Here is a 24,366-nt window from a genome sequence, read left to right on the forward strand (position 1 = left end):
CACAGACTTCAGTAAGTTAAAATGTCTTTCTAGGTTCTTACACTGCAGACAGACTTTACCTAAATACCCCCTAAGATGCATTTACACAGAACAAGATCAAAACAGGAACCTGCTTTATGAAACTGTAAATCTTCTGGCCCATGTTAACCCCCTGCAGCTCTATACCAGCCTCCTCTAACTTTCCTTGGGGCTCTAGACCACAGTGGAGCCCACCTCACATTAAGGGGATGCTAGATGCAGAAATCTGCGAAGCTTTTGAGGTCCAGCCACCAGAGCGGAAAATATGAGCTTCCTATATTTAAGTTGTCTCTATTTCAGAATGTCATTACTGGAATTCTTTAAGACTTTTTTCTTTTTTTTTTTTTTAACTTTAAAAGTCATTCTCATCTTGGCTTTGCTATTTATGTGTGCACACAAAATAGTTTCCCTAAAGCTTTTAGTTCTGTCATACCAGAATCTCCACTAAGAAGGTCATCAGTACCGAATGCTTATAGCTTTTAGCCACACAAAACACCATTGTGGTTTCTTGCCTCTACTAAAAACACGTGTTGTATCTATACTTCCAATTCTGCAAATCCTGTTAAAGAGAATTGTTAAATTGTGCATCGTCCAATTTATAAATAAATCCTGTACTAGAAGCCTGGCTTAATCTGACAAAATTCACAAAATATGGCAGAAGCTATTGAACAAATTCAGTATCCAATGACAGCCCTGTAAAGCCAGAATAACAGCACTGAACCAAATGGAGTTACCATGGCGTAAAGTCAGAACTGCGAGCAGAACTTGGCCACCTGGTGTTTACTCACTTCACTAAACCTAAAGCCCTGGTCAAACAATGAATAACTATATAATCTGTGAGGAGAAATGTCTGGAAACCCAGGACACAGAGGTAAAATGAGGATAAACGTTTTGCTTCCGTACTGGACTTTATGGATTTTGTTAGTTTAAGCCAGACCATCGATATTACTTAAACATTTTACCGTGAATATTTTCAGTGTGAAATTCCATTCATTTTAAAATAAGGCATGATTCATAGAGAATTCACAGAGCAGGAATTTTGAAGTAGCTTGACTGTAACACGCAGATGTATAAACGTTTATAGTAGGTAGGATTTCTTTCTCTAGATAGTCAATATAGTTGTTATAGCTCTGGACTGTAAATCCCTGGAACTTTAATACTTCTTTACGAGCCCAGTTTACGTATTCTGAGATAAACACACTGAAAAGCGAGGAGGTTTCTCCCAGCAGCAGCCTCTCCCTGCCCTAGCAGCTTTCGCACCGCTGCGCTCGCACCTTACGCGTGGCGAAGCACGCCTCACGGAAAGGTATGTGGCACGGGCTTTGAAAAGCCTGTCAAAATCGCGGAAACCCTACGTTTAAATAAAAGCTCCCGGGGCCGGGAGGGGACCACCCCTGAGGGGAAATGTCCCTGAGGGGACCGTGCCGGGGCCGAGCCGCCCCTTTGCCCAGGACAACGCGAGCGCGCTGAGGGGCGGGAGGCAGGCTCGGCCCCTCACCGCGCAGGTACCAGCGGGCGCCCGGGGGCTTTCAGCCCGCCGGCGGCCCCCTACCTTCGCCCGGGGCCGGGGGGTGCGAGCCCGGCGGCGGCTCCGTCCTGCTCGGCGCCTCCGCTCGCCTCGCTTCTCCCTGCGCGCCCTCCCCGCGGGCGGGCGGGCGGGGAGCGGCGGAACGGCGGCCCCGGGGCGGGGGGAGCCCCCAGTGCCGGGCCGGGCGGCTGTGGCAGCGGCGGCCGCTCATAGCCCCGCCGTTCGGCCGTACCGGGGCTGCCGCTGCCCAGGGCTGCGGGTCCCGTGTAACGCTGCCGTAATTAGGGGATAGTGCAGGGCTGGTGCTCTGCTTACAGTGTGCTTGTTCACTTCGGGCTTGTGTTGGTAAATAATTTGCTTGTCGTTGGTAAATAATTTGCGTGTTTTTTTGTTTTTATTTATTTAAGTACCACCAGTATTTATTTATTTAAGTACCACCAGTATTTATTTATTTAAGTACCACCAGCTTTGACTGCACGCCCTTAAAACTCTGAACATGGAAAGTGCGTCTGTGTCGTCGAGTTGGGGGGTCCGGATCGCTCCCCAGCCCCATTTTTTTGCGCAAAGCATACAAATTGCAGCGTTTCCTCAGCCTTGCCCCGGTTATGTTTATGTTGCACGTTCCCTCCTTTAGTTTAATTATCAAGCCCACGCCGATCGCCGCGCTTCCCGCACGCCCAGAAGGCAAACAGCTGCGATCAGCTTCGTTTTTTATTAACCCCCTTCCTCCCCTCAAGCCGCTCCCCGCCGCCAGCCGCTCGCTGCCGGCACAGCGCCGGCTCCCGGAGGAATACCGACACCGCCGCCACCCCCGGGTCCCAGGGCACCAGGAGACCCCGCTCCCCGTCTCCCTCTCCCTCCCCAACGGCCGCTCTCGTCCGTTGGCCGCCGCCCTGAGCCGCGGGGAGCCGCCGCCGCCACACTCCCCACCCGCCCCCCCGTCCCGTACCCCTCAGCCGCCCGCCGCGCACGCCCTGACGTCACCGCCCCCCCCTCCCCTCGGCACGCCGCGCAGCCTCCTCGCGCCGGCCGTGCCGCGGGCGCTGATTGGCCGCCGCCTTCCCGCTTCCTCCTGGCCGCCCGAGAGCCCGCCATTTTGAAAAGCTCGTCGCCGCCGCCGCCTCCCCGCGGGCCCCCGGCACCGGGACCGGCCCCGGGGCTGCAGCCGGAGCTGAGGTGGGTCCGCGCCGCCGCCCCCAACGGGGGAGGCCCCTCTGGCGCTGAGGGAGAGCGAACCGAGGCTCCCGTCCCGCTGCGGAGCCGGCCTGCCGCCGGGCCGCGCTGCCCGCCGCAGGGCTCCTCAGGCGCCGTGTGTCGCCGCCGCCGCCTTCCCCGCGCCTCACGCTGAGGGGGCACAAAGTTTTCGGCTTCCCTCAGCGCCCCCTGCCTGCGTGGGAAGGGGAGGGAAAGGCAGCCTGTGCCGGGCTGCTTGCTTGCTCTTTTCTGTGGGCGAGGGGTTTTCGCAGAGCACCGCCCTGAGTACCCCCAAAGCGACGTCTTTTCTCCTGGTGGTTTAACAAAGGAGGACTAAACTTTCATTTTCCTCTCGCTAATAAAACTCATGGTCTTACTGCCACCTGCGAACTTCCGTCCATGTGCCTATTTTAATTGTTGTTCATTGAGTTTGACCTCTTGCAGGTATACCGGCTTTAATTTTACAAAAATAAAATGATTAACGTGATATTTTCCCGCAAGACCTCAAACAATTGATGGTGTATTGTGTTCCAGAAGCGTAAACAGTGAATGATTTTGAAAGTTAGAGTCTTCTAAACTGAAGAGATAGGGCTATCTTCCTTTGTTAGGTAGGCGTTCTCTGTCACGAGGGAAATGGTACTCACTGGAGTGAGATATTTAAATTAAAACTTAAGCCACGTGAAGTGCTAGGAAAAGACTCCTCTTAAATATACTAAGTGTGACACATTTATTAGTTTCTGTTGTAGACTTGCAGGTTAAAAACACAAAAGCATCTTTGAGCCCTAAGGTGTCTCATACCTATTTGAATTCTGAAAGCAGTATTTGCTTTTCCAAATTGCTCATAACTTTTTTCTCGCATTTTCCCGTTTCCCATGTAAATACCACGCTTGTTGAATTTATCAGGGAACTTGTATGCGTAGTTAACTGTGATCAGAAATAACTGATAACATGGTGCACTAAAATTGTGACGTCTTAAAACTTTACGGTTCTTCCTAGTACAGCGCCACTTGCTTTGAGTGGGTGTTTCTGAAAATTTCACCAAGCATGCTTGCAGACGCGTGTGTGGAAAGAACTGATAAACTTTTAAACTTCTTAACCAGGCTAGTTGCAGGATGGATGACAACTTCTGAAACTTATTCCGTTGTGTATCTGCAGAATGGTCTAGTTTGTGTCTTAAAGTATGTAACCAGTCACAATAGAAGCACTATGACATTAATTGTATTATACTTTTTAAAAAAAAAAAAAAAAACAATAGTGCTATTTTTTTTATGGTTTTCCTGTTTTTTTTTACAGAAACATACACCATGTCTTCTGTTGCTTCATCCAAAGAAGATACAATGTCGTCTGAGAAAGCAGACGAGAAACAACCTGAAGCTGAAAACAAAGCTGAGGAAAGTGATGAAGATGAAGAGGAGGAAGAAGAGGAGGAAGAAGAAAAGGGTACTTGTTTTTTCCACTGAATAATTTGTCTTTTAAAAATGCTAAGCTTATTGAATACAGTCGTCTGTGTTCTCAGCTAATTTTACAAGAAATATTAGAAGATTCTACAGTGCAGCTTTCTCTCAGATCATAAATAATTTCCCAGTAGACTAAAACAGACAAACCTGGAAGCAACAACACTGATGTTCCTCAAGCAAGAATGAAGGAATTGCTGGCATCTTGGATTCACACACTAGTGTGTTTTTTTTGTTGCTGGAAAAACTTTTAGGTGATTACAAGGTGCAGCATCCTGTATCAAATTATTCACACACAAAAAATACATATCCTAGAAAGAATCCTTTTTCTGCCAGTAACGCTTTGAAGTGATCTATGTTTGCAAAAGAAAGAAACTTGGAAAGATCTGTGAAATAGCTTTGGAATAATACAGACGTCTTTGTTTGGCTAACTGCTGTGAATTATTTTATTTGGTACCAAAGCTTAGTTATAGTGGTGCTGTAATTCCACGTAACTGATTTTACTAGTAAAAATTGTGGTGTCAGAGGGACAAGCAAGGCAGGATTTTTGTTGCAGCATGTAATTGCAGAGGGTAGTCAAGGAATACAAGCTGTGATGAAGGAACTACCATGCAATAATGTTGGTGTGAAATCCCTAGGCAACTATTTTGCAAATGAAAGCACCCATGTAAGTAGAGCTGCAGTATTGCATAGCGAAAACCAAGTCACTGGTGGTCTCAGGTTCTTAAAGGAGCAGAGCTTTGTCTTCAAGAAAGGTAGCAGAAAAATTGTGCTGTTTGGGGAACAACAGAGTAATTAGAATTAAGTTTTTACAAACAGCTCTTTCTTGTATATGCCAGAGTATGTTTTGCTATGTTGTCAGCAGATAATTGTCCAGTCTCGATTATGTACATATACATTATGAAGCTGCTTTTTGATATTGAGGCTAGAACAGCACTATCCGCTAAAAACAGCGTGTCAAGTTTATTTGAGGTTGAGTGTTTTACTATGAAATGTTTAGGTTTGTGAAGCCTTGGGGCTTTTGTCCTGGTGCGCTACTGTTAAAGTAGCGATATGCAATGTATAGATAAAACAATCTAAACATATTCATAGAATCGTAGAATGGTTTGGGTTGAAAAGGACCTTAAAGATCATCTAGTTCCAACACCCCTGCAGTGGGCAGGGACACTTTCCAATAGAAGGACTAATCAGTACCAGAATTATTGCGAATAATATCCTTGTAGTAGTGGTGACACTAGTTTTGTGCTCTGCAGAGTGTTAGCACAGCACAGCTGTGTGTGGATTAGTACAGTCCCGCTGTCCTTGTGGGAGCGATCTGTCTTTTCTGCTGATATGATACTACTGTGTAGGTTCCCTGTGCCACAAGTGGGAAGAGGAAGAGGCTGCAGGCAAGTTGGATTCCCCTTTTGCCTATCTGGTAGCGTTGTTCTCCCACAAAGAGCCAGAGTGGAACTGTGCCTGTGGGAGCTAGGGGTGGCAGAGGGAGACTGCAAAAAAAATAACAGCTCTATACCTTAGAAAGGTGTTGAAAGGACAGAAGGCTGGGATTCTGAAAATGCATGGTGTCGTCATCTCTATCATGAGGTGCAGTTCTCTTTAGGAAATGTCTAGCCTTCTCATTAAGGTTAGGTTGGATGTAGGGTTGTAGTTAAGAACTAGAGACTCTGATACACAGCTCTACAGAACCCCCTTGACCTTTTAGCCAAAGGTTTGAAAGTGTAATAGTACTTGGTTATATCATTGTCTTTTTTTGTTTTGTTTTGTTTGCCATTGCAGTGATTCAGAGTTGTATTGCCTATCACTGCAGTGGAATGTGGTCATGTCATGAAAAACACTCTGTTTAAGGAAACTGTATTTTGCAGAAAAGAGCCTCATTGTTGAAGGAAAAAGGGAGAAGAAGAAGGTAGACCGGCTGACCATGCAAGTATCCTCATTACAAAAAGAACCTTTTACAATTACACCAGGTAAGTTTGACCTCTCACATAAGAATTGTGAGTATTGGGAATTATGACGGAACCTCTCAAATGATAAAATTGTTAATTTGTTGTAGATGAGACCTAACCTAACAATCATGGTATGTTTTAAAATAGTAAGGCTATTATAGTTGTATGAAAACTACCTTTTATTCTGTAATGTCCTGTTAAACCTTGGGAGTTATGTAATATTTAAACTTAACCTTGAATAGGTTCTTCAGTATCTAGCCACCACTAAAAATTACAGAAGCATGTAGAATAAAAAGAAATGCCAAGTCTGTGAACCCTGGTATAGGTAGTATTAAGTAGGAAAGAGAAAAAATATCACTATCGTGGTGCCTAATTGATAGGAAAAGCCCTGCCTAATGTTTGACTTACCATGTCTGATGCTGTGCTGAAATAACTTCTTTGTTTTTTTAAAGAATTATAGCTGTTTGAAGTTGTAAACACATAGGTAAATATAAATGTGATGAATCACACAACTGATTTTAACTGTTTCAGGAAAAGGACAAAAACTTTGCGAAATTGAAAGGATACAATTCTTTTTGAGTAAAAAGAAGACAGATGAACTTCGGAACCTGCACAAACTCCTCTACAACAGGCCAGGCACTGTAAGAACTTAATATCAATCTTGTATATTTATTAGTTCTCAAGCATTGTGAAAAGGTTTGTAGTAAAGTTTTTTGCATTTGCACACGTAGATCTACTTCTTCAGTGTCATTTGTTACAAACTACTTAGAAAATTAATATTAAAGGAATAGTTAATCAAGCCCACAATTTTTCTAACTTCCATAAACTAGTCTCTAAAAATCCTGTGGAAAGGTATACTGAATTGTAAGCCTGTTTGAACAGAGGTGTTTTTTTTTTTCCCTTCCTTGGGTGCAGGGGAGTGGTTACTTTACTAGGATGAGTTGGAAATTTGAGTCACATGGTAAAACTGCAGATATGCGAGTTATAGTCAAAGTATTCCATGTATAGTTACTTTGTTCAACATAGCTTTTTCTTAGTTCTTCAGTTTCTTTTGTTTGATACCTGTGTTAGTGGTTTTTACTACATTGTTACCTACCTAGTCATTTTCTCCTCTAATATGCACAAAACAACAGAAAGTAAACACACATTAATATATAAAGTCTTTATAGTTATTTTTTCGTTTATCTAAAATAAGATTCAACAAAAATATTAGTTAAAAATTGATATGCTTGCATTTATATCTGAAAATGAAACCTAAACAAATCATAACAGCAAATCTTTTTTGGAGTCTTTTACGTACCATTGATCTTGCCTTAAATTTCAGAGTAAATATGACCCATTTTTTTTCCTAAAAGGCATGAAGTGGACATAGGGAAATTAAGGCTGATTAAACTTTACCATTTCAATACACTTACTGTATTTATAGAAATTTATTTTTAAGCTGCTCTTATATTTTGGAAACTTAAATAGCTAGCACAGAAATCAAGAACTGAGTAGTACAAGCGCATGCTATAGTGTCTCAGACCACTGCTGCAAATGCAATGCTTGTTTAAATGGCAAAGCAAAGATCCATTATCTCAAGTAATCAGAAGAAGGAACAATATATATTCATTAAAAGCCATTTCTGTGAATTATGGTATTTATTCAGTGTGGCAATAAACAAAACAAGAAAACTTCTAGCTCAGTGCATACAGAGGTCTGCAAACATTTGGATTGTTCTGCAGTAGAATTTAATTTTAGTTTGAAAGGTGGAATGACAGAACCAGGTAACTTTCTGATTTAACTACCTTTGTAGTGGAAGTTTTGAAACTGTATCCATTTATCCTTCTTGATACCAGTAGCGCTTTTATACCTTCTTCCAGTGGTGGTACTGGGATACTATGACCTCAAAGTCTCTCTGCCACTTCAACTCGCAGGTCTGAGGCATGACTCATTGGAGGGTCTATAAAGTTTATTGTTTTGCAACAAGCTACGAAGAAACTAACAACTCCGTTATACTGTTTTATTGATTACTAAATCAATTGTTAATGTATAATGTAATCCACGAACAGACACATGACTATTAGCAGTTTCACAATTATGTGCAAAATGATATAAATTGATATTTAACACTCTTAAATCTTACTAGCTAGACACAACTGCAATTGAAATACAGCTCTCCCTGTTCCCTCCCACACAACTTACTTGGATGCAATTTCACCGCACTTTGCTCTGCCCTCTCCCTTACAGTCTTACGGGCATTGAGTTGGAGAACCCAACCAATTGCTTAAAGAGGATTGCTCTAGAGTCCCAGTGGTGTGAGTCCTTAGGTCACCCTCGCTACTTTCTGTAGGTGTCCACATTCCTGCTGCCCAAAGCACGGTGTTCCTGATGCAGTCACCTGAGCAATCTGTGCCTTGTACACTACTGGTATGGTTCCCTAGGTACAAGTGGCCCTGCAAGGTTCTGCTCTCCAAGAGGTCACCTAAACACCCCTTCAGTTGTCTGGTTCATTCTGATTACACACGGCTTATGTGTAACAAACCTATTTAAGGCAAATTGGTTTGCTTAACCTCAGTTGCTCTATCTACTTCATGCCACTGAAGTACAAATACTTTCCTTAGCTTATACACAGACAGTCCACATAACAAAGCAGGATTTTTCGTGCTGTTTTTGAGCTTACACAGCGTCCTGCTGCCTTAGTTGCTTGGTTACAAATCATTGCCCTTAATGTATTCTTAGAACAATCTTCTGATTTCCTGCAAAGTTTTAGTACACCTGCAGGCTGTTTTGCTTGTGGATATCAAGTAGCATCATCTGTTGAAGTGACTGAGATAGAATTCTGTCACGTCACAGTGTATCTCTTCCACCTATTAATCATCATCTGTTTATCATGAAAAGTTTCTCTCTTAAATAACTGTACCTGTTCTGTTTCTACATTCATTTTTCAGTAACACCTGTGTTCTAACCTAAAATGTGATAGACGGGAATTAGGTCGCAACCTTGTGTTGGAAGCTTATGTTGTAACACAAAGTATGCCCCATCACTCATTGACCAGAGTCAGTATTTTACAGACTATTTAATACTGTTTTTATTGCCTTCAGTTATAGTTACATTTATAAGAATATTCCTAGTCCTAGAAAAATTCTCAAATATGTTGACAATTTACTGTATTTCCATTAATTCTTGTGAAAGCAATGCCTCTGACCTAAAAGATCAGAGAATATATTTATTTACTTCAAAATATATTCCATTTGAATATATATCAGTACAGTTTCATCCAAAGCTATAATCAGAACTGTAGGGAGCTCAGAAAGATCTTTAAGGTCATGAAGATCAGATGTTGTTTTGTATGCACATTCTGTATGTGCTCTGGAAAGTGATTAACATTTTCAATAAAACATAACGGTATCATCCGCGTGTTTTCTTAAGGTGCTGGGCAAAGATAATTTTCTTGGGAAAAGGAGCTTAGCTTTGGTAAAATTGGAAACTAATGGAGAAACACCAGAAACAAAATTTGTAAACCTGTTGAAAGTGAGTTCAGATTATTCTTGATAATGTTAAAAAATGTCAGAAGAATAAGATTTGGGGATTCTTTTAAACTGCTTTTTTGTTTAGAGGAGATAGAGAAAAATCAATTCACTTAATATATTTTAGGATCTAGATGGGAGTGTTTTCCAGCCATAAGGACTATTGCATTGAAAGTTCAGTCCTGTTCAGACTGCAGGTTTAATGGTCAACCTTGTAAATTGGGTGGCATGTAAATGTGAAAATTGGTCATGCTACGAAAGAGGTTCAAGTGTGCAAGTACGATCCTATGTAAGACTAAAAAAGGAAATAAAGCAAATCTGCTCTAGTAGGTCATATAGTAAAAGCCAAATTCACTATGCTATAGCAAAATATATGGTATAAATCATGTGACAGGCTTCCAATGATCATAGTTGTGCAAACATGTAAATAATAATGCAGTACATTCTAAACAAGCTCAAAATGGCAGGTGATTTTACCAGGTAAGTTATCAAAATGAACTAAATTACCAGGGCCGCTGGAACTTAATTGTTGTCGTTATCAGTCATAGGCTGTCATGAAGCAAATGAAAGCATAAACTGTATAAATGGTTTTTTTTGAAAGTGGATATGAGGTTTCATCAACAGAAAGCTAAATGCTAGAACAGATTTTTCTTGTATGAAAAGTTAACAAACATAATTGGATGACATCTTTTAAGGTACCCCTAAAAGGAAAGTAATCTGTGTGTTCTGTTCTAGGTTGCTTCCCTAAAGAAGAATGTGGGTCAGTTCAGTGGGTTTCCATTTGAAAAAGGAAGTGACCAATACAAGAAAAAGGAGGAAATGTTAAAAAAGTAACGATCTCTATTGCTACGTAATATAGTCTGACTCGTGCTCTACATTCTTTTTATTTTCAAAATTTTACTTCACAAAGTTTCTTGCACTCCATTCATGGTGCAAGCTTTCATCCCTTTCATCGCTCTGTGTCTCAAAGCCTTTCTTCTTCAAAATCTAAACCATTTCTGCTCGTTGTATATTAAAAGTACAGTATTATTCCTAGAACTGTTGTCAAATAAATGTAGTGATTTGTAGCAACTAACATAACAAATAGGTGTGTTTTTTTGTTTTCTTTATTTGTTTTTTAACTGTTTCCACTGCAAAAACACCTTCTATTGCAAAAACACAACTTTTTCTCACATAAGCACCTTCTCTATCAACAGAAGTGGCTGCAGCTTGGTTGTTACGGACTAAAAGGGTTTACAAATGTAAGCCAGTATAGCTAGTCATAACAAATGGAAGAATTTCAGGTTGCAGACATAAGCCAGGCAGCAGCTTCCAGCAGTCAAATGTTGATCTATCATTTATGAAGTGATACTGAATCCTTTTTTTTTCCTCTTACTCCTCCCTCCAGATTTAGAAATGCAATGTTGAAAAGTATCTGTGAAGTTCTTGATTTGGAAAGATCAGGAGTTAATAGTGAACTGGTAACCAGGATCTTAAACTTCTTGATGCACCCAAAATCTTCCGGCAAGGTGAGATGCAGTTTGCTATGCTTGTTTTTATAGCTCTATTTTAGTGAAAAATGCAGCTGTCTCCGTTCTTGAAAGTAAGTAGTACTACTACTGCAGACATCCTTAATGGGACCTGCTCTAGCTTGCTATGGATCTTAAGGGTGAGAACTTTGATAGAAAATGCTTACATGTAAGAGCACTTGTCATACGCTGTTAGCACTCAAAAGCATGTGTGAAGCTTATTAGGAACATCCATATCTAAATGCCATAAGTAGCTTCTGCTTTGTGGGTGGGTGGGACAGAATGCACATAACACAATCAGGAAAGAAAAAAAAAGCGTCAGAGCAAAGAAATAAAACGTGAAAACACAGGAAAATAAACAGTCAGATGTACCTGGGCACACCACAAGTTGACAAGTGTGTGTAATCACACTCAAAATGGAATTTATTGCAGGGCTGGGAATATTTGCTTTATCTAGTATATTCTAATGCACTGCATTCAGCTGCCAAGACTACTAAACTATTAGTAATTTTCTTCAACCCTCAGTTTTCGATCTAAAATCAGTACTTAACTAGTGAGAGTATTGCTCAGGAAATTAAATTTATTCCCAGAAAACACTAGTAACTAATAGGAACAAATCAGCATATTGCCTTAGGCACACTGGTACCGAGTGACAACAAAATGCAGTTTTGTATGACCTGAAAAGTTGTCATCTAATTTGTTGCTAGAAGAAAAAGTTTGCATTTGTGGGTAATGTAAAAGATTCCTTCTAAATTGTTCATTCTTGTTTCTCTTCCCTAGTCTTTGACAGTGGAAGATGTGTTCCGTTATGGGAGTAAAAGGGATGCTTAGCTTATAACTGAACTTAAGTTTCATTTTACTCTGATTTATCTCTGTACTATGAATTTCTGCTTATGGTATAAGAGTAGCATGTACAATTGGCCTGTTTTTTGTTACGACAACTTAAAGACCTCCGTACTTACTATTCTTTCACATGATTTGAAGGTATTTATATGTTTCAAAACTCACTTTTGCATTCCTACTTGAATAACACAATCCCTGTCTCTCAGCCATTGCCAAAGTCCAAAAAAACACCAAGCAAAGGTGGTAAAAAGGAGCGCAGTAGCACTGGAACAACAAGAAAAGCAAAACGCACCAAGTGTCCAGAGATCTTGTCAGATGAATCTAGCAGTGAGGAAGATGAAAAGAAGGAAAAGGATGACTCTTCAGAAGAAAAAGAAAGTGAAGAGGAGGTAATGAGGATTTTTGTTGTTGTTTTTCAACATAGGGCTAAAAATATTTGTCTGCAGTTTGTCACTGTGGTTGTTATCAATTGGTAATTCTTGGAACACACAAGGTTGGGAGGTAAGTGATGTTTTACTGAATGAATGGCTTGAAAGCGAAACACTGAAAAGGGAACACATCTTCAATTTATAAGGGATTGTCGTGATTTCTTTGTGCAGTAAATTTAGAGAATCGATAAGGCAAAGGTTCTGATTTTTGTATGTATATACACACCTTACAAACCATTTGCTCTATGTCATTTAGGAGCAGTCAGGGTTTCAAGTGCAATTGATTCTTGTATCATTTTGTGAAGACTTTATTAATGTGATTTTCATTTAAAAGAAAAAAAATCCCAGGATTGTTTGAGTGTGTGTGTAGGGTTTGATTGGTTATCTAGGAGTTAACTTTGAACTCAGTAGATGTCCCTAACCTACTCAGCTGCATTGTTTCCAGATCTTGGTTCCACATTTCCTCTGGATTTTGTCATAATTTCTGTTTTAAGAGTTCTGTGTCTTGGATCACAAAGCTAAAGGGAGCAACACAGTAAGCAGCCTTACAGAGATCCCTGCAGTCTCCAGACTGTTCTCACCTCACTATTTGCAGTTCTTCTGTATTTTCTTTGAAATTTATTTCAGTTTTCCATAGCAGGAGGGAAATGAAATGAACTTTCTTTTTAAATTCAAAATACCTTTCTATGTGCATTCCCTTTCAATCCAATACTTACAGAATAGACACACAGAGAAACAAATAGCAATTAGTCAACTAGTGTCAAAGAAAATTCTTTATGTAAGCTACAGAGCCTTTGACTGTAAAGTGTGACAGTTACTTACTTGGGTTGCATTCCCTCTACTGCATTGCAAGTGTAACACTAAGTAAATAGCCTGAGTTGCAGAAAATAGTAACAAAAGTCTTTTGTTAGAAAGCTGATGTATATAACTTCAACCGTTGATGCAAACACTGTCATTTTGACAGGTGCTCATTTTAACTTTAAAGATTGTTCAAGGAAATTCCTCGCATCTCCATAAAACAAACTTAATTTCTGAATTTCTTCCCCCAAAAATAGTGAGTCAAAGGAGGGCTGAAATGCTATAAGTTAATTTTATATTTGTTCATCTCTTCAGCAGTACAATCTTCCTGCTGTGAGGAAAGGAACGTGGCTTTCAGAGCCAGGAGTCTGCTTTTAGAAACTTTTTCAAGAACTCGAGTATTTAAGGAAAAAAAAGTAAACCCTATTGATCTAACTGGGTCTTCTTTGTCTTCTTTCAAAAGGTAGGAGTTAGATGTCTGCCAGGCAATAGCTGAGTGCAATGAAGTCTGGAAAATGAAGCTGACTTGCATGAAACAAAAGCTTAATTACTACAAAAACACTACTACGTCAGATTAGTTTGAATATAGGAAATGGTGAAGTAGTAAATGTGTACCTTTGTACAACTTTGAGATAACAGCATTTGAAAAAATGCTAGGTTTATGATACTCCTTAACATACTACAGGTTGAAGGATGCAGGTAACATATCTGCTTTGTAACCCTATTTCTGTTGGAATCTTGGGCATGGAGTGGCTGGAATAGAGTTAAGAGCCTCTCTTGATTGCAGTTTTGTTTTTTTATTTTAAATCTAAGTTACCTGGAAGCAGAAAATGTCTGAAATACTTTTGTGTGCTGAGGGAACATAATTTTGTAAAAGCTTAAATGTGAGTGCTGGTTTTAACCTTTGACTTTGTAGCTAGTGATAGAACTTGAGCAGAAACGCAAAAGTTAATGGGGTGATTATTGAGTATATTTCCTGAATTTCAACAACGAAGGTCTGAATTCTTTACTTAACACTGTTGTGTAGTTGTATAGTTGCAAGCGCGATTGTAAGTGAGCAAGCCAATATAAATAAATATATTCTGGTTTATTGAATGCTAGTTTCACAGGTTGTACCAGGTACTAATGGGAAAAGTGGTTAAAAGTTGGATGAACTGATCTTATTCTTTTATGTGTGATAGTTTGCTCAGTTAACTACACTGCCATTTAAAATTTTAATTACTTATGAATTTAGTAACTTTAGTTGATTTGTTTTGTTTCACGATGTTCCTTCTCTTTACTCCTGCTCAAAGTTTTGTATTTGTTTCTGTGAGGAAAGTTTTCAGCCTTGTCAGAAGCACTACGTAAAGATTTTGTGTATTGAGCACATATTTTGTGCCAAACATGCAATGCACTGATAGATGTATTCATACATAGAGACACTGTATGTATTAATGTTCCCAATTTCCCCTTTGGTAGTAACTTAATGCGGTAACTTTTTGAGTTTACTAGTCACAATAACTGGTCAAATTAAGTATTAGCTCATGTAGTTCTTCTCAACTAGTGCAAAAAGAATTAGTTGCATGTAGTCCCAGGGAGCTACAGGATCTAGAAATTAATTGAACACAACATGCTATGTTTTTTGTGTGTGTTTAAGAAATTTTATAAGCTAGTTATAACTAACTATAACTTTGAGCAACCTGATCTAGAGGAAAGTGTCCCTGCCTATGTCAGAGGGGTTGGAACTAGATATGTTTTTTGAATTTCTTCCAACCCAAACCATTCTATGCTAACTAATTACAAATGGTACATTATAGCACAACTAAATTACTAGTATCGTCAAAAAGTTCTAGCTGTTTGAGTCTGTGTAGAGGGACAATGTGAAATTGAAAAGAATATGAACAAATTCCCTCTATGGTGTAGGGGTAGAAATTGCTAGTAAAATGTAGTAATACAATCTGTTGATTTAGTTTGTATCAACAATGGAAACCATCCCTTCTGTTGAAAAGGGGAATGGATTGTTGAGGTAGAAACCATGATTTTAATCTTCCATTTTTCTTCTTTATAGCCCCCCAGAAAAGCATCCAAAAGAGAAAAATCTAAAAAGATGACTTCCAAACCCAAGAAAGCTGTGAAGGGTGCTAACGTCAAGAAGGCTGATAGCAGCACTACTAAAAAGAATCAGAACAGTTCTAGAAAAGGTAAATGCTTTAAATCTTTCCTCCTACGTTGTCTTGTAGCTTAACAAGGATGTTTATTAGAAGGCAGATTTCTTCACCTAATTGTGAAGGAAAATGGAATTTGATTAATAATGGACTTGCTGCTTGATGTGTCTTTCCTTAAAATGGTAATATTTTTAAAATGTTCTGTTTTGGGTATACCTTTATATAACTTATCTGTGTGCATATACATTTTACTTGCCTTTCTGTTTTTCTGATGGCATGTTTAGTATTAGAACGTTACAAAATTACAAAACGTTAATGGGCAGCACTGCTGGGGAAAAATAAATTGAAACTACTTTTTAAAGCAGATAAGTACTGTTAGGTACATAATGCCTCAATTTAGAATTGCAATAATTGGCTTTTTTCTAGTTTGATAGATGAGTATAATCGGTCCCATACTTTCTAGAGTACATATTGATTTGTAAACTGATAGTTCATGGACAGTGATGCAGAGTCCTAAATAAAGGTAATATTGCCAGCATTAGCTTTGTTTATAAAGCAATGGTCTGGCAAGATATCGATTTTGAGGGAGACCATCTGCGTCAGTTGTTTGGGAAAAGTTCTGGTGGCTTCTGTTTTGGCAGAAGAAGGCAGGCAAATTTAAAATCTTTTATTACAATTCAAATTATTCTTCATATTTAGAAAGTGAGTCTGAGGATAGTTCAGATGATGAACCTTTAATTAAAAAGCTGAAGAAACCACCCACGGATGAAGAACTAAAGGAAACTGTCAAGAAATTGCTGGCCAATGCAAACTTGGAGGAGGTCACAATGAAACAAATTTGCAAGGAGGTAAGCAAATGATTTTGCAATCTTTTTTTCTTTTAGATAGTGAGTTGTCTATAAACTTTTGTCATCTTGTTTTTATCAATTGTGGCTTGCACTCTGCATAATTTTTCTGAAACAGTGCTTTTGCATTGATTTATTTACTTACCAACAGCTACAGCAAGGAGATCCTTAATCTTAAGGTATGCAGCACTGATGCTCCACACAAGAATGGAAATCTCTCAGTCAAAATGAGCTATGTGGAAAGTAGCGGTATTACCTCCAAAACTGCTGTGTACAAAAGTGCAAGTGTTAGAGCTGTTGAGATGCAGCAGAACTGCTGAGTGCAGCAGTTTTCTACTGTCAAAAGGGGAGGGCTGTGTCCTGCTCTGTGCACATTTCTCCTGCTCACCTTGCTCTTCTTCATGTATTCTCTTTGAGTCCATTCAGTGCTAACCTACCACCAAAAGATGACTAGTTCTCAGCTGAGTTAGTGAATTCAATGGGTTCGGCAAAGGAGTCATTAAGCTGCAGAACAGGAGCCAGGAAGGAGCGTGGATAGAAAAGGGAAGCGACCACCATACAGACAATACTGTTACTTTGACACTTTCTGCAGTCAGTTAACTCACATGTTTGTTTTCTTGGTACTTCCCCAAAGTTACCTTGAGAAAATTAAACCAGCAGTTAATCTTAGGAGAAAACTGTACATTTGTATTCTGTACAAACGTCTGTTCATGTTTATAGTCGTTCTGGAATGTCTGAAACTTGGTGTAGTGGAATAAAGCATTCTGCGTTGATTGTCAGTATTGGCATCTAGTTTTTTGTTTGTGTGGTATCCCTCCACACCCTAATCCTGGTGTTTAACCAAAGAGTAGTTGTAGTATAGCACTTAAATATGTTGACTCTTATGTTAGTGACTTTGAGGATCACAATTTCACTTTTTTACCAAAAAAATAAAAAACCTTTGGGTTTTGTTTCTTCCTATGACTATTTTAGCTTCCCACCCTAATGCAGGGACATCTGTCTACTTAGACAGCATGTAAGACAAAAACTGGAGAATTCTTAATTTTCCTGACATGGCAAGATAGACATTCCCATTTGTTTATCTGTTGTGTTGATAGTACCAATTTAGTTGGTGACCAAACATAAAAAATATGTGCATTTAAATTCTGTGATCAAAATTAGAACAGGAAAATCACTTCCCATAATTAATAGAGGGAGTTTTGACAGTTGTACTACTGTCAAGTACAACACCAATTTTTGCCCTGATTTAATTTAAGCTTCTTCTATTCATACAACATATTGAATGAAAGTAACTTGAGGTTGTATTTTTTTTATTCTTTTTTTTTAGGTGTATGAAAACTATCCTAGTTATGATTTGTCTGACAGAAAAGACTTCATTAAAAAAACAGTCAAAGAGGTAAAAACCTTATTGTTTAGAAAACTTTCTATAGTTTTTTGCAGTCTGTTAAAAATTGGCATGGCATCCTTTTACACTGGTTTTAATAGCCTCCTGTATAGTATTGGAGGTACCCCAAATTTCAGTGTTCTGATAAACGTGAATAGTTCTGGTGGGAAGGGGGGGGTTGGGGGGGAATCCTGTATTCCTCTTCCTAAAATAACTGGTCCAGACCTTTTTTGTTAGCTTTTCACTACTACTTTATGAGTTTCTTTGATAAGCAGAACTAAAACTAAAGTTACAGTATTTTTTGATGACTTCTGACTCTCTGAAAGCTATGTATTTTCTTTTAATTGTAGCCTTGGCTGCAGGTTGCCCCACAAGTCATGCACTGACCATATACATTCATAGATAACAGCACAGGAGATTGTATAAGCTCTGCAGATTGGAAAGCTTTGGCAGTAAGAGAAAGAAAAAAAGGATAAAGATAAATAGGTTTTCTTTGTGTGCGCCCTTCTTCATGTGCTTATGAGAGATCAGTTATGATGCTGCCTTTGAGTTTTTCTTTTTCATGTGGTTTTATTTGCAGATGTTGAAATGATTTATGGCTGTCTAGAACATAGCTGTACCTGTGTGCTGTGCATACATATGTACATGTCGTTATCACCAAAGGCATAAATAAGAGCAATCTGTCTGATGCAGGGATGTTCTTGGTTTTTTTTGTGATAGCAAAAGTAGAGTATTTTCTTGATAGTCTGATGCTACAGGAGAGGCTATTTGTAATTGCATTTAGAGAAAGGAGAAAACTAATACACTTCTCATTTCAGTTGATTTCATGATCTGGTTTGACTGTGGGAAATTGAAGATTCCTGATTTTATGTTCCCATGGATTTGAAGATCTGATAGGCACCAGCAAAAGGAATGTGTCTTACCCTTGTGGTATTCAGTCAGAGTTGATTCTGCTGATCTAATGCTAAGAGTGTTGATGTAAATCACGTTGTGTATCTTTTTTTTAAACTCAACATGCATTTGATGCAGTTTTTAGTTGAACATACTTAAGTTTTGTGCATGGCAATAAGTGTTCCCTTTTTATAGTTTTTGTACATTTTGAATTGCTTTGTGTAATTAGATTCATTAGAACCATCATAGTTTAGTCTGCCTTACTAGCTTGCAGAAGATTTTAAAATGAAGATGAAAGCTGTTTATCTGTGGATATACATGCAGAGACTGGAATATTGCAGTATTGGTTATTAAAGAATATTTTGAATACATATCCATTCTGAAAATAACAAGAGTTAGTCACATGTTAATGTCTTTTATATTCTGATACATTCTACAGATACAGAGTTATTCTAAATCTGGAGTACTGTCTTGCATGTGTAGGCACTGAGACAACTGTTAAAGCATGGTAACTAATTGGCATATAGATGTTATTTTTGTACTTTCAAAAGGCTTTCTGTTGTGTATATAAAGTTATTTCAGATTTCTTTTGTGCAAATCAGTTTTTTAATCTTGCTGTCTTGGAGGATTTATGACATGAAATGTCATTGTTCAGCAGTGAGGCTGTGATGAAAAGTGGGATGCAGAAGTTTTGTGAAACTACGAGTTGAGGTTTTACAGTGTTTTTTCCCATCTTACCTTGTACAGAAATGAAACTGTAGTTTTATACTTAAGCTTTTCAGCATTTAACTTTGTACAAAGACTACAGGTACATTTGTTTCAATGGCTTGACATATTAAATAAAATCCCTCTAAAGGCTATAGGGAAATTTTCAAATTTCACTTTGTACAAAATCTTTTATTTTAGTGTCTTGATTTAATGGCCTGACGCCTCAGAAGTGGGTGTCCAGGATGTGCAGCTGGGAGGTTTGAGAGCTTTGGAAGCCCACAGTGGGGCTTCTGAATCGGGCATCGCTAAGTGTGTGGTTAAGCTCTGTTCCGTGTGTGAAAGCTCTTCGGAACCTGAGCCTTGGTGCCTCAACATGCGCAATGGTACTTTTAAGTCTGCAGTCTTGAACTTTGGCCCACAGCTTTTTGGATCAAAGCGAACTCTTTGCATAAGTTTCTGTTCTTTAGGTTTCTGTTCTCCGTACACCATGTTGTTAATATGGAAAGTCCTACACTTAAAATTATGAACTACTAACAGATGCCAAAGTGTGGGCTGCCGTTAACACCATGAGCAAAGAATCACTCTGACTACAGTATTGCTGGAAAGACAAAGCATATTTTTGAATTTTATTGTTGTACAGTTAGGAAATAAGGGTTCATAAGTGATCTAAATTCTGAAAATGTTCAGCCAGTTAGATTGTTAATTGTCATACACTTTGAATTTCTTTGCGTATAATCATTTATAAGAAGGCTGAATGTAACGGGGGTTTTTTGTATTCAATAAACATCTTTCACAAAAATGTAAATCAATTTTGATGATACAACATTTACTTAAATGTATAGTAAAAAAAATTACACAGAAACAAGGTTGTTGTCTCTATCTCATTTGGTAGAAATACTCAAGCCTGGTTCAGCAGGCTTCTCTACTTTAAAGATATTTTTCCTGAAGTGCATGTCCTTGCAAAAAGTTATGATTTTATATCTTCTGTGATTTATTTTTTCCCACTGAAATATTTTAGCATAAAGAAAACTTTGTAAATTTTAATTAAAAATGCCAGAAGTTTCCACTTCCACTAGAAGTCCTGCCTAAAAGTGGTAAGTTACTTGTGTCAAGTTCTGTTCTGTTTTCAGATGGATTTTCTACAAATAATTTACCATCTTTGTGATTGTTATGTAAATACACCAGTCAGTTTTAATTATGTGGGTCAGGAAGTGTTTTTAAGGTGAATAACTTCCAAGAATAAACATTTCTTACAGTGTAAGTTCTAACAAAAGCTTACAAAGGGATAGTGTACTTCTATTTATTGTATATGTGCATTACTTGCCATTTTGGAATTGTGATGAAGGACTGGAAATTAACTTAGCAACCTTCAAAGGCTGTGTTTAAATCTCTTAATTACAACTAAGTGTAGCTCTCAGCTGAGAAGAAATGTCTGAGCTGTTTCTCTGCTAATTCATACCAGTCTGTCTGCAGCTGATAAAAGATTCCAGTTCTTTCTACAACAGTGTGGAAGGCTGCAAGACAATACTAAAAGGTACATAAAATGTCCTGGTTATCCTGATGCTATTGGATTAAAAACACGGCTGATCAAGGCTCTAGATGCTATACAGAGATGCTGATTTAAAAAATAGTTACTGGCTAATTGGATAAAAGTTAACTGAGTACAGTCTTTGGGCATATACCTTGCAGAAGTATAAGATTATATCCTGACCATAGTAGTCTAGAAAAATCATTCTAGCATCTTGATTTGGTTGCTTACAGCATAATTCCTGCAGGGCAGTGTATTGATTCCTCCGTTTTGTTAAATCTCAAGTATTCAGTGTTTTGGTTGGTGAGCTGCAAAAACACGTAATTAACCTGAATGTCTTCCTTATGGAAACAGCTGGATTTATGAGTGAGCTTGGCACTTGAAGTTTATGGGTCCTGTAAAAGAAGGGGGATGGAGGGGAATGAGGTGGGGAAAGGGAAGAGTAGAACTTTGCAGGGTGAGGGGAGAGAGATATAGAGGTGTTGCATGTCTTCAGACAAACAGCTGAGTTGGATTTACCAACTGGAGTAACCAACCCATGGGATACTGCTCAGGCACGTCTGACCAAGACTAACTTGGGAAGACAACTGTTAAGTGCCGTCCTACTTTTTCCAGATGCTGTAGACTAATAGCCTTCTTGGACCTGAACAGGCTGTTTGTAGTATCTGTGTTCTTTCTGCATTTTCCTGTTACAAGGTACATGACAAAACAAGATGTATGAATGCCTGGGTTTAGATTAGCCACTGCTAAGCAGGGCTTAAATAAGCTTTTTGGAGCCCAGTGCTTAATCTGGCCAAGTAATGCTCCTGGCAGTCAGCACGGGGATTGCAGGAAGGTTTATTAGATCTGTTGCTGCTTTGGAGAGAGGATACCTCATAACCACTTGGGTAGAATTAATTATTCCTCCTTTCAAATCAGAAAGTTGTGTGGTAAATGTGTCACAGAGTCATGGAATGGTTTCAGTTGGAAGGGACCTCTGGAGGTTATCTGATCCAACTCACCTGCTCAAGATGACTAATCAAGTAGCTCCTACTGAGTCTGATTGAAAGCGTTCCTGAAATGATTGCTTTTTTTCTTAACATTGTTATTTCTATTATTTTTATTTTGGTTCCCATCACTTAGGGAGAACAGTGGAAAAATCTATAAGGTACCAGAATACTTTGTCTGAAAACTTGCAGTAATAAACTTGGTTAAAAAACGACCTTTCTCTTGCTGAAAAATGTGAAGAAACATCTTGAGTGCTAACAAGTGTGTTGTTCCTAGTCAAAGAAATATCTCTTTGCCTTTGAATTCAGAAATGATTATAAAAGCGAGTAGCTGAAAGTTGTATGTCAAGAAGTCTGTTCAGTTGGACCTTGACTTGCAGGAGAAAGGGGCAAACAGGAACCTCATAAGGGTCAACAAAAGCAGATGCAGCATCTGGGATGTAATAACACCATATAACAGTGTGGGTGGAGACAGACTGGTTTCTTTCTAAGCAACTTGGCAGAAAAGGACCCAAGTTAGGGGCAAATGGTTCTCACAGGCACTGAGCCGAACCCTAGTGAGCAGTGTGCCCCTGTGACAAGGAAAGCCAACAACACTCTGGGCTGGTTCAGCAAGTGTGTAGCCAGCAGGCTGAGGGAATTATTGCAATTAATTATTGCCCCATGTTGAGCACTTGTCAGCCTGCCCTGGGAGTGCTGTGCCCAGCTTTGGGCTCCCTTGTACAAGGCGGGTGCGGACAGCCTGGAGTGGAGGGCCAGCAAGGTGACGGGGCTGGAGCACACGGTGTAGGGGGGTGCTGAGCAAGCTGGGCTCCTTCAGCCTTCAGAAGAGCTGGGTCAATGGGGACCGTGCTGCAGCCTGCGACTGCCGAGTGGGAGAGGAAAGGAAAGGCAGGGCCAGGCTCTGCTTGGAGGTGTGCGGTGAGACGATGGGAGGCACAGACACGAGCTGCTGTCAGGGAAATTGCAGTTGTATGTTTGGAGAAGCAAAGCTTCATCGTGAGGGTGTTCCCCCAGAAGAGGTGCCTTGAGCAGTTGTGGCATGCCCTTTGTTGGAGGTGTTCAGGCAGGAAGCCAAGCAACCCACTCCACTGTCCCCGTTCTGAGAAGCAGCTTAAACCAGATCATCTCCAGAGGTTAGATCTCCCTTCTCGCTATGATTCTGTGAGAATAGATGAAATATTTCTCCTTTAATGAGAAATTCACTATTTGAGCAGCTTGCCAGTGCAAAAGTAATTAAGTGTTGCTCTGAAACATCCAGTAGCTGTAGGGTGGTGAAGTAAAAGAGTGATAGGCTCGTGCAGGTGCAGTTTGCTGAAATTCAGAGGCTGTTAGACCAAAGCAGTGAGCTTAATGGTCTTTGCTTAATTAATGAAAACCAGTCTTTTGAAAACAAAGAAGAAAAATGCCCTCATACCTATTCATAAAACATTCATGGTAGTACTAGTACTTGATATAGTAATAAAGTATGCTCTCCTGGGGGAATCTTACCATCTCAAGCCCCAGACTTGGTAAAAACCTAGCATCTTACCTGTTCAGAGCATAGCAGGATAGCAGCATTAACAGATTTGCCTTTCTTTTCCACCTGACATTGTTCATGGGACTGCAGCCAGTCCTAATCTCACTATTTATTTCACTTTCATTTCTGAGATAGTTTTAGGCAGCTGGGCTAACATGGAAAAAAAAAAATCCCTTACACCAGCTATTTTATTTGAAGGACAGTCATGGGGGGGGGGAGTGTGGTGAAATCTACTAATTATACTTACTTTAAAAGTAACACTAGTATTTTTCTTCTGTCTTAAAGATTGTCATTCTTAGAATGAAGCTACCATTCTTCAAGACCAGTGTCATGCATAAAGAAAATAATTTCCTGGAGGGACTTGGCATTAGGAGAAATAAACAGGTCATCAAGATACACACATTGAACTGTGAGGGCAAAGCAGTGAATCTGCCACGCAGTAGTGCTTTCACTGTGTCAGAACTACAGGTGTTACTGGTTGAAATAAGCTTTTAAGGAGGGTAGGATTTTGTTTGTTTGTTTGTCGTCAATTTTACCCCAAACAAACATGTAACCCACCCACCCCCCCCTTCAAGCAGAACAATGTAGGTAACTGTTAGCAGCATTTTTCACTGGGCAATCAAACATTTCAGGGCTGCCTTGTTTGTATTTTTAAGGTTTGTAATATGTAGTCAGGCTTCTACAGCTGTACGTATGCTTTTAGTGATCTGAGCTAGTAGGAATGTTTCAGGACTGTGACTTCACAAAGCATTCATGCTAGTTATTCAATGAAAAGCAGTAAGTGTTTCTCTGGTGATTTTGTAGCTATTTTAATATCATAATATCACAGTCAGTGCTTCTGGACTGTTGTCATTTTACCTTAAATCTTGGAATTATGAGCTCATATCAAATTATAATTATTTTCCTTAAGTGCTTTGTAAAGTTGGGAGGCAAAAGATACCATTCTGGTATCATCCAAGTAATAGCAAAGTTAGTACTTAGACCTCAGAGACAGCTGTAGAACAGGACTACTGAGGAATTGTTCAGCTGTAAGAATATGTTAATATGAAGTCTTAGAGCAATATCAAGTTTAACAAAAATATAAGCCACTAGTTAAATTTCAAGAAAGTAAAGAAAAAAAAACACACCACAAGTGCCC

At 39.3% G+C, this 24,366-nt stretch overlaps 1 protein-coding gene across 2 annotated transcripts; it reads left to right on the top strand.

Annotated features, from left to right (window-relative positions):
* Positions 1-1,078: 1,078 nt before the first annotated feature.
* On the top strand, positions 1,079-19,994 carry DEK (DEK proto-oncogene). Of its 2 annotated transcripts, none has more exons than XM_040546058.1 (11): positions 1,079-1,324; positions 4,034-4,180; positions 6,057-6,158; positions 6,669-6,778; positions 10,382-10,476; positions 11,034-11,154; positions 12,204-12,386; positions 15,271-15,403; positions 16,067-16,215; positions 17,540-17,608; positions 18,415-19,994. In XM_040546058.1, the coding sequence occupies exons 2-11, from the start codon at positions 4,045-4,047 to the stop codon at positions 18,424-18,426; spliced, it is 1,110 nt and encodes a 369-aa protein (XP_040401992.1). In that variant the 5' UTR covers positions 1,079-1,324; positions 4,034-4,044; the 3' UTR covers positions 18,427-19,994. The 2 variants fall into 2 exon arrangements, with proteins under 2 accessions (XP_040401992.1, XP_040401991.1); XM_040546057.1 differs by lacking the exon at positions 1,079-1,324 and adding an exon at positions 2,571-2,722.
* The last annotated feature ends 4,372 nt before the right edge of the window (positions 19,995-24,366 follow it).

The sequence above is a fragment of the Cygnus olor genome, chromosome 2, assembly GCF_009769625.2.
Source record: "Cygnus olor isolate bCygOlo1 chromosome 2, bCygOlo1.pri.v2, whole genome shotgun sequence".
In the NCBI taxonomy this organism is placed as follows: domain Eukaryota; kingdom Metazoa; phylum Chordata; class Aves; order Anseriformes; family Anatidae; genus Cygnus; species Cygnus olor.

What these genes read in the sequence shown, in the direction of transcription:
- DEK (XM_040546058.1), top strand. Translation starts at nt 4,045, where the DNA reads ATGTCTTCTGTTGCTTCATCCAAAGAAGATACAATGTCGTCTGAGAAA. An exon ending in TCTACAACAGGCCAGGCACT is followed by an intron (nt 6,779 to 10,381) that starts GTAAGAACTTAA and finishes GTTCTGTTCTAG; the next exon opens with GTTGCTTCCCTAAAGAAGAA. An exon ending in AAGGAGGAAATGTTAAAAAA is followed by an intron (nt 10,477 to 11,033) that starts GTAACGATCTCT and finishes TCCTCCCTCCAG; the next exon opens with ATTTAGAAATGCAATGTTGA.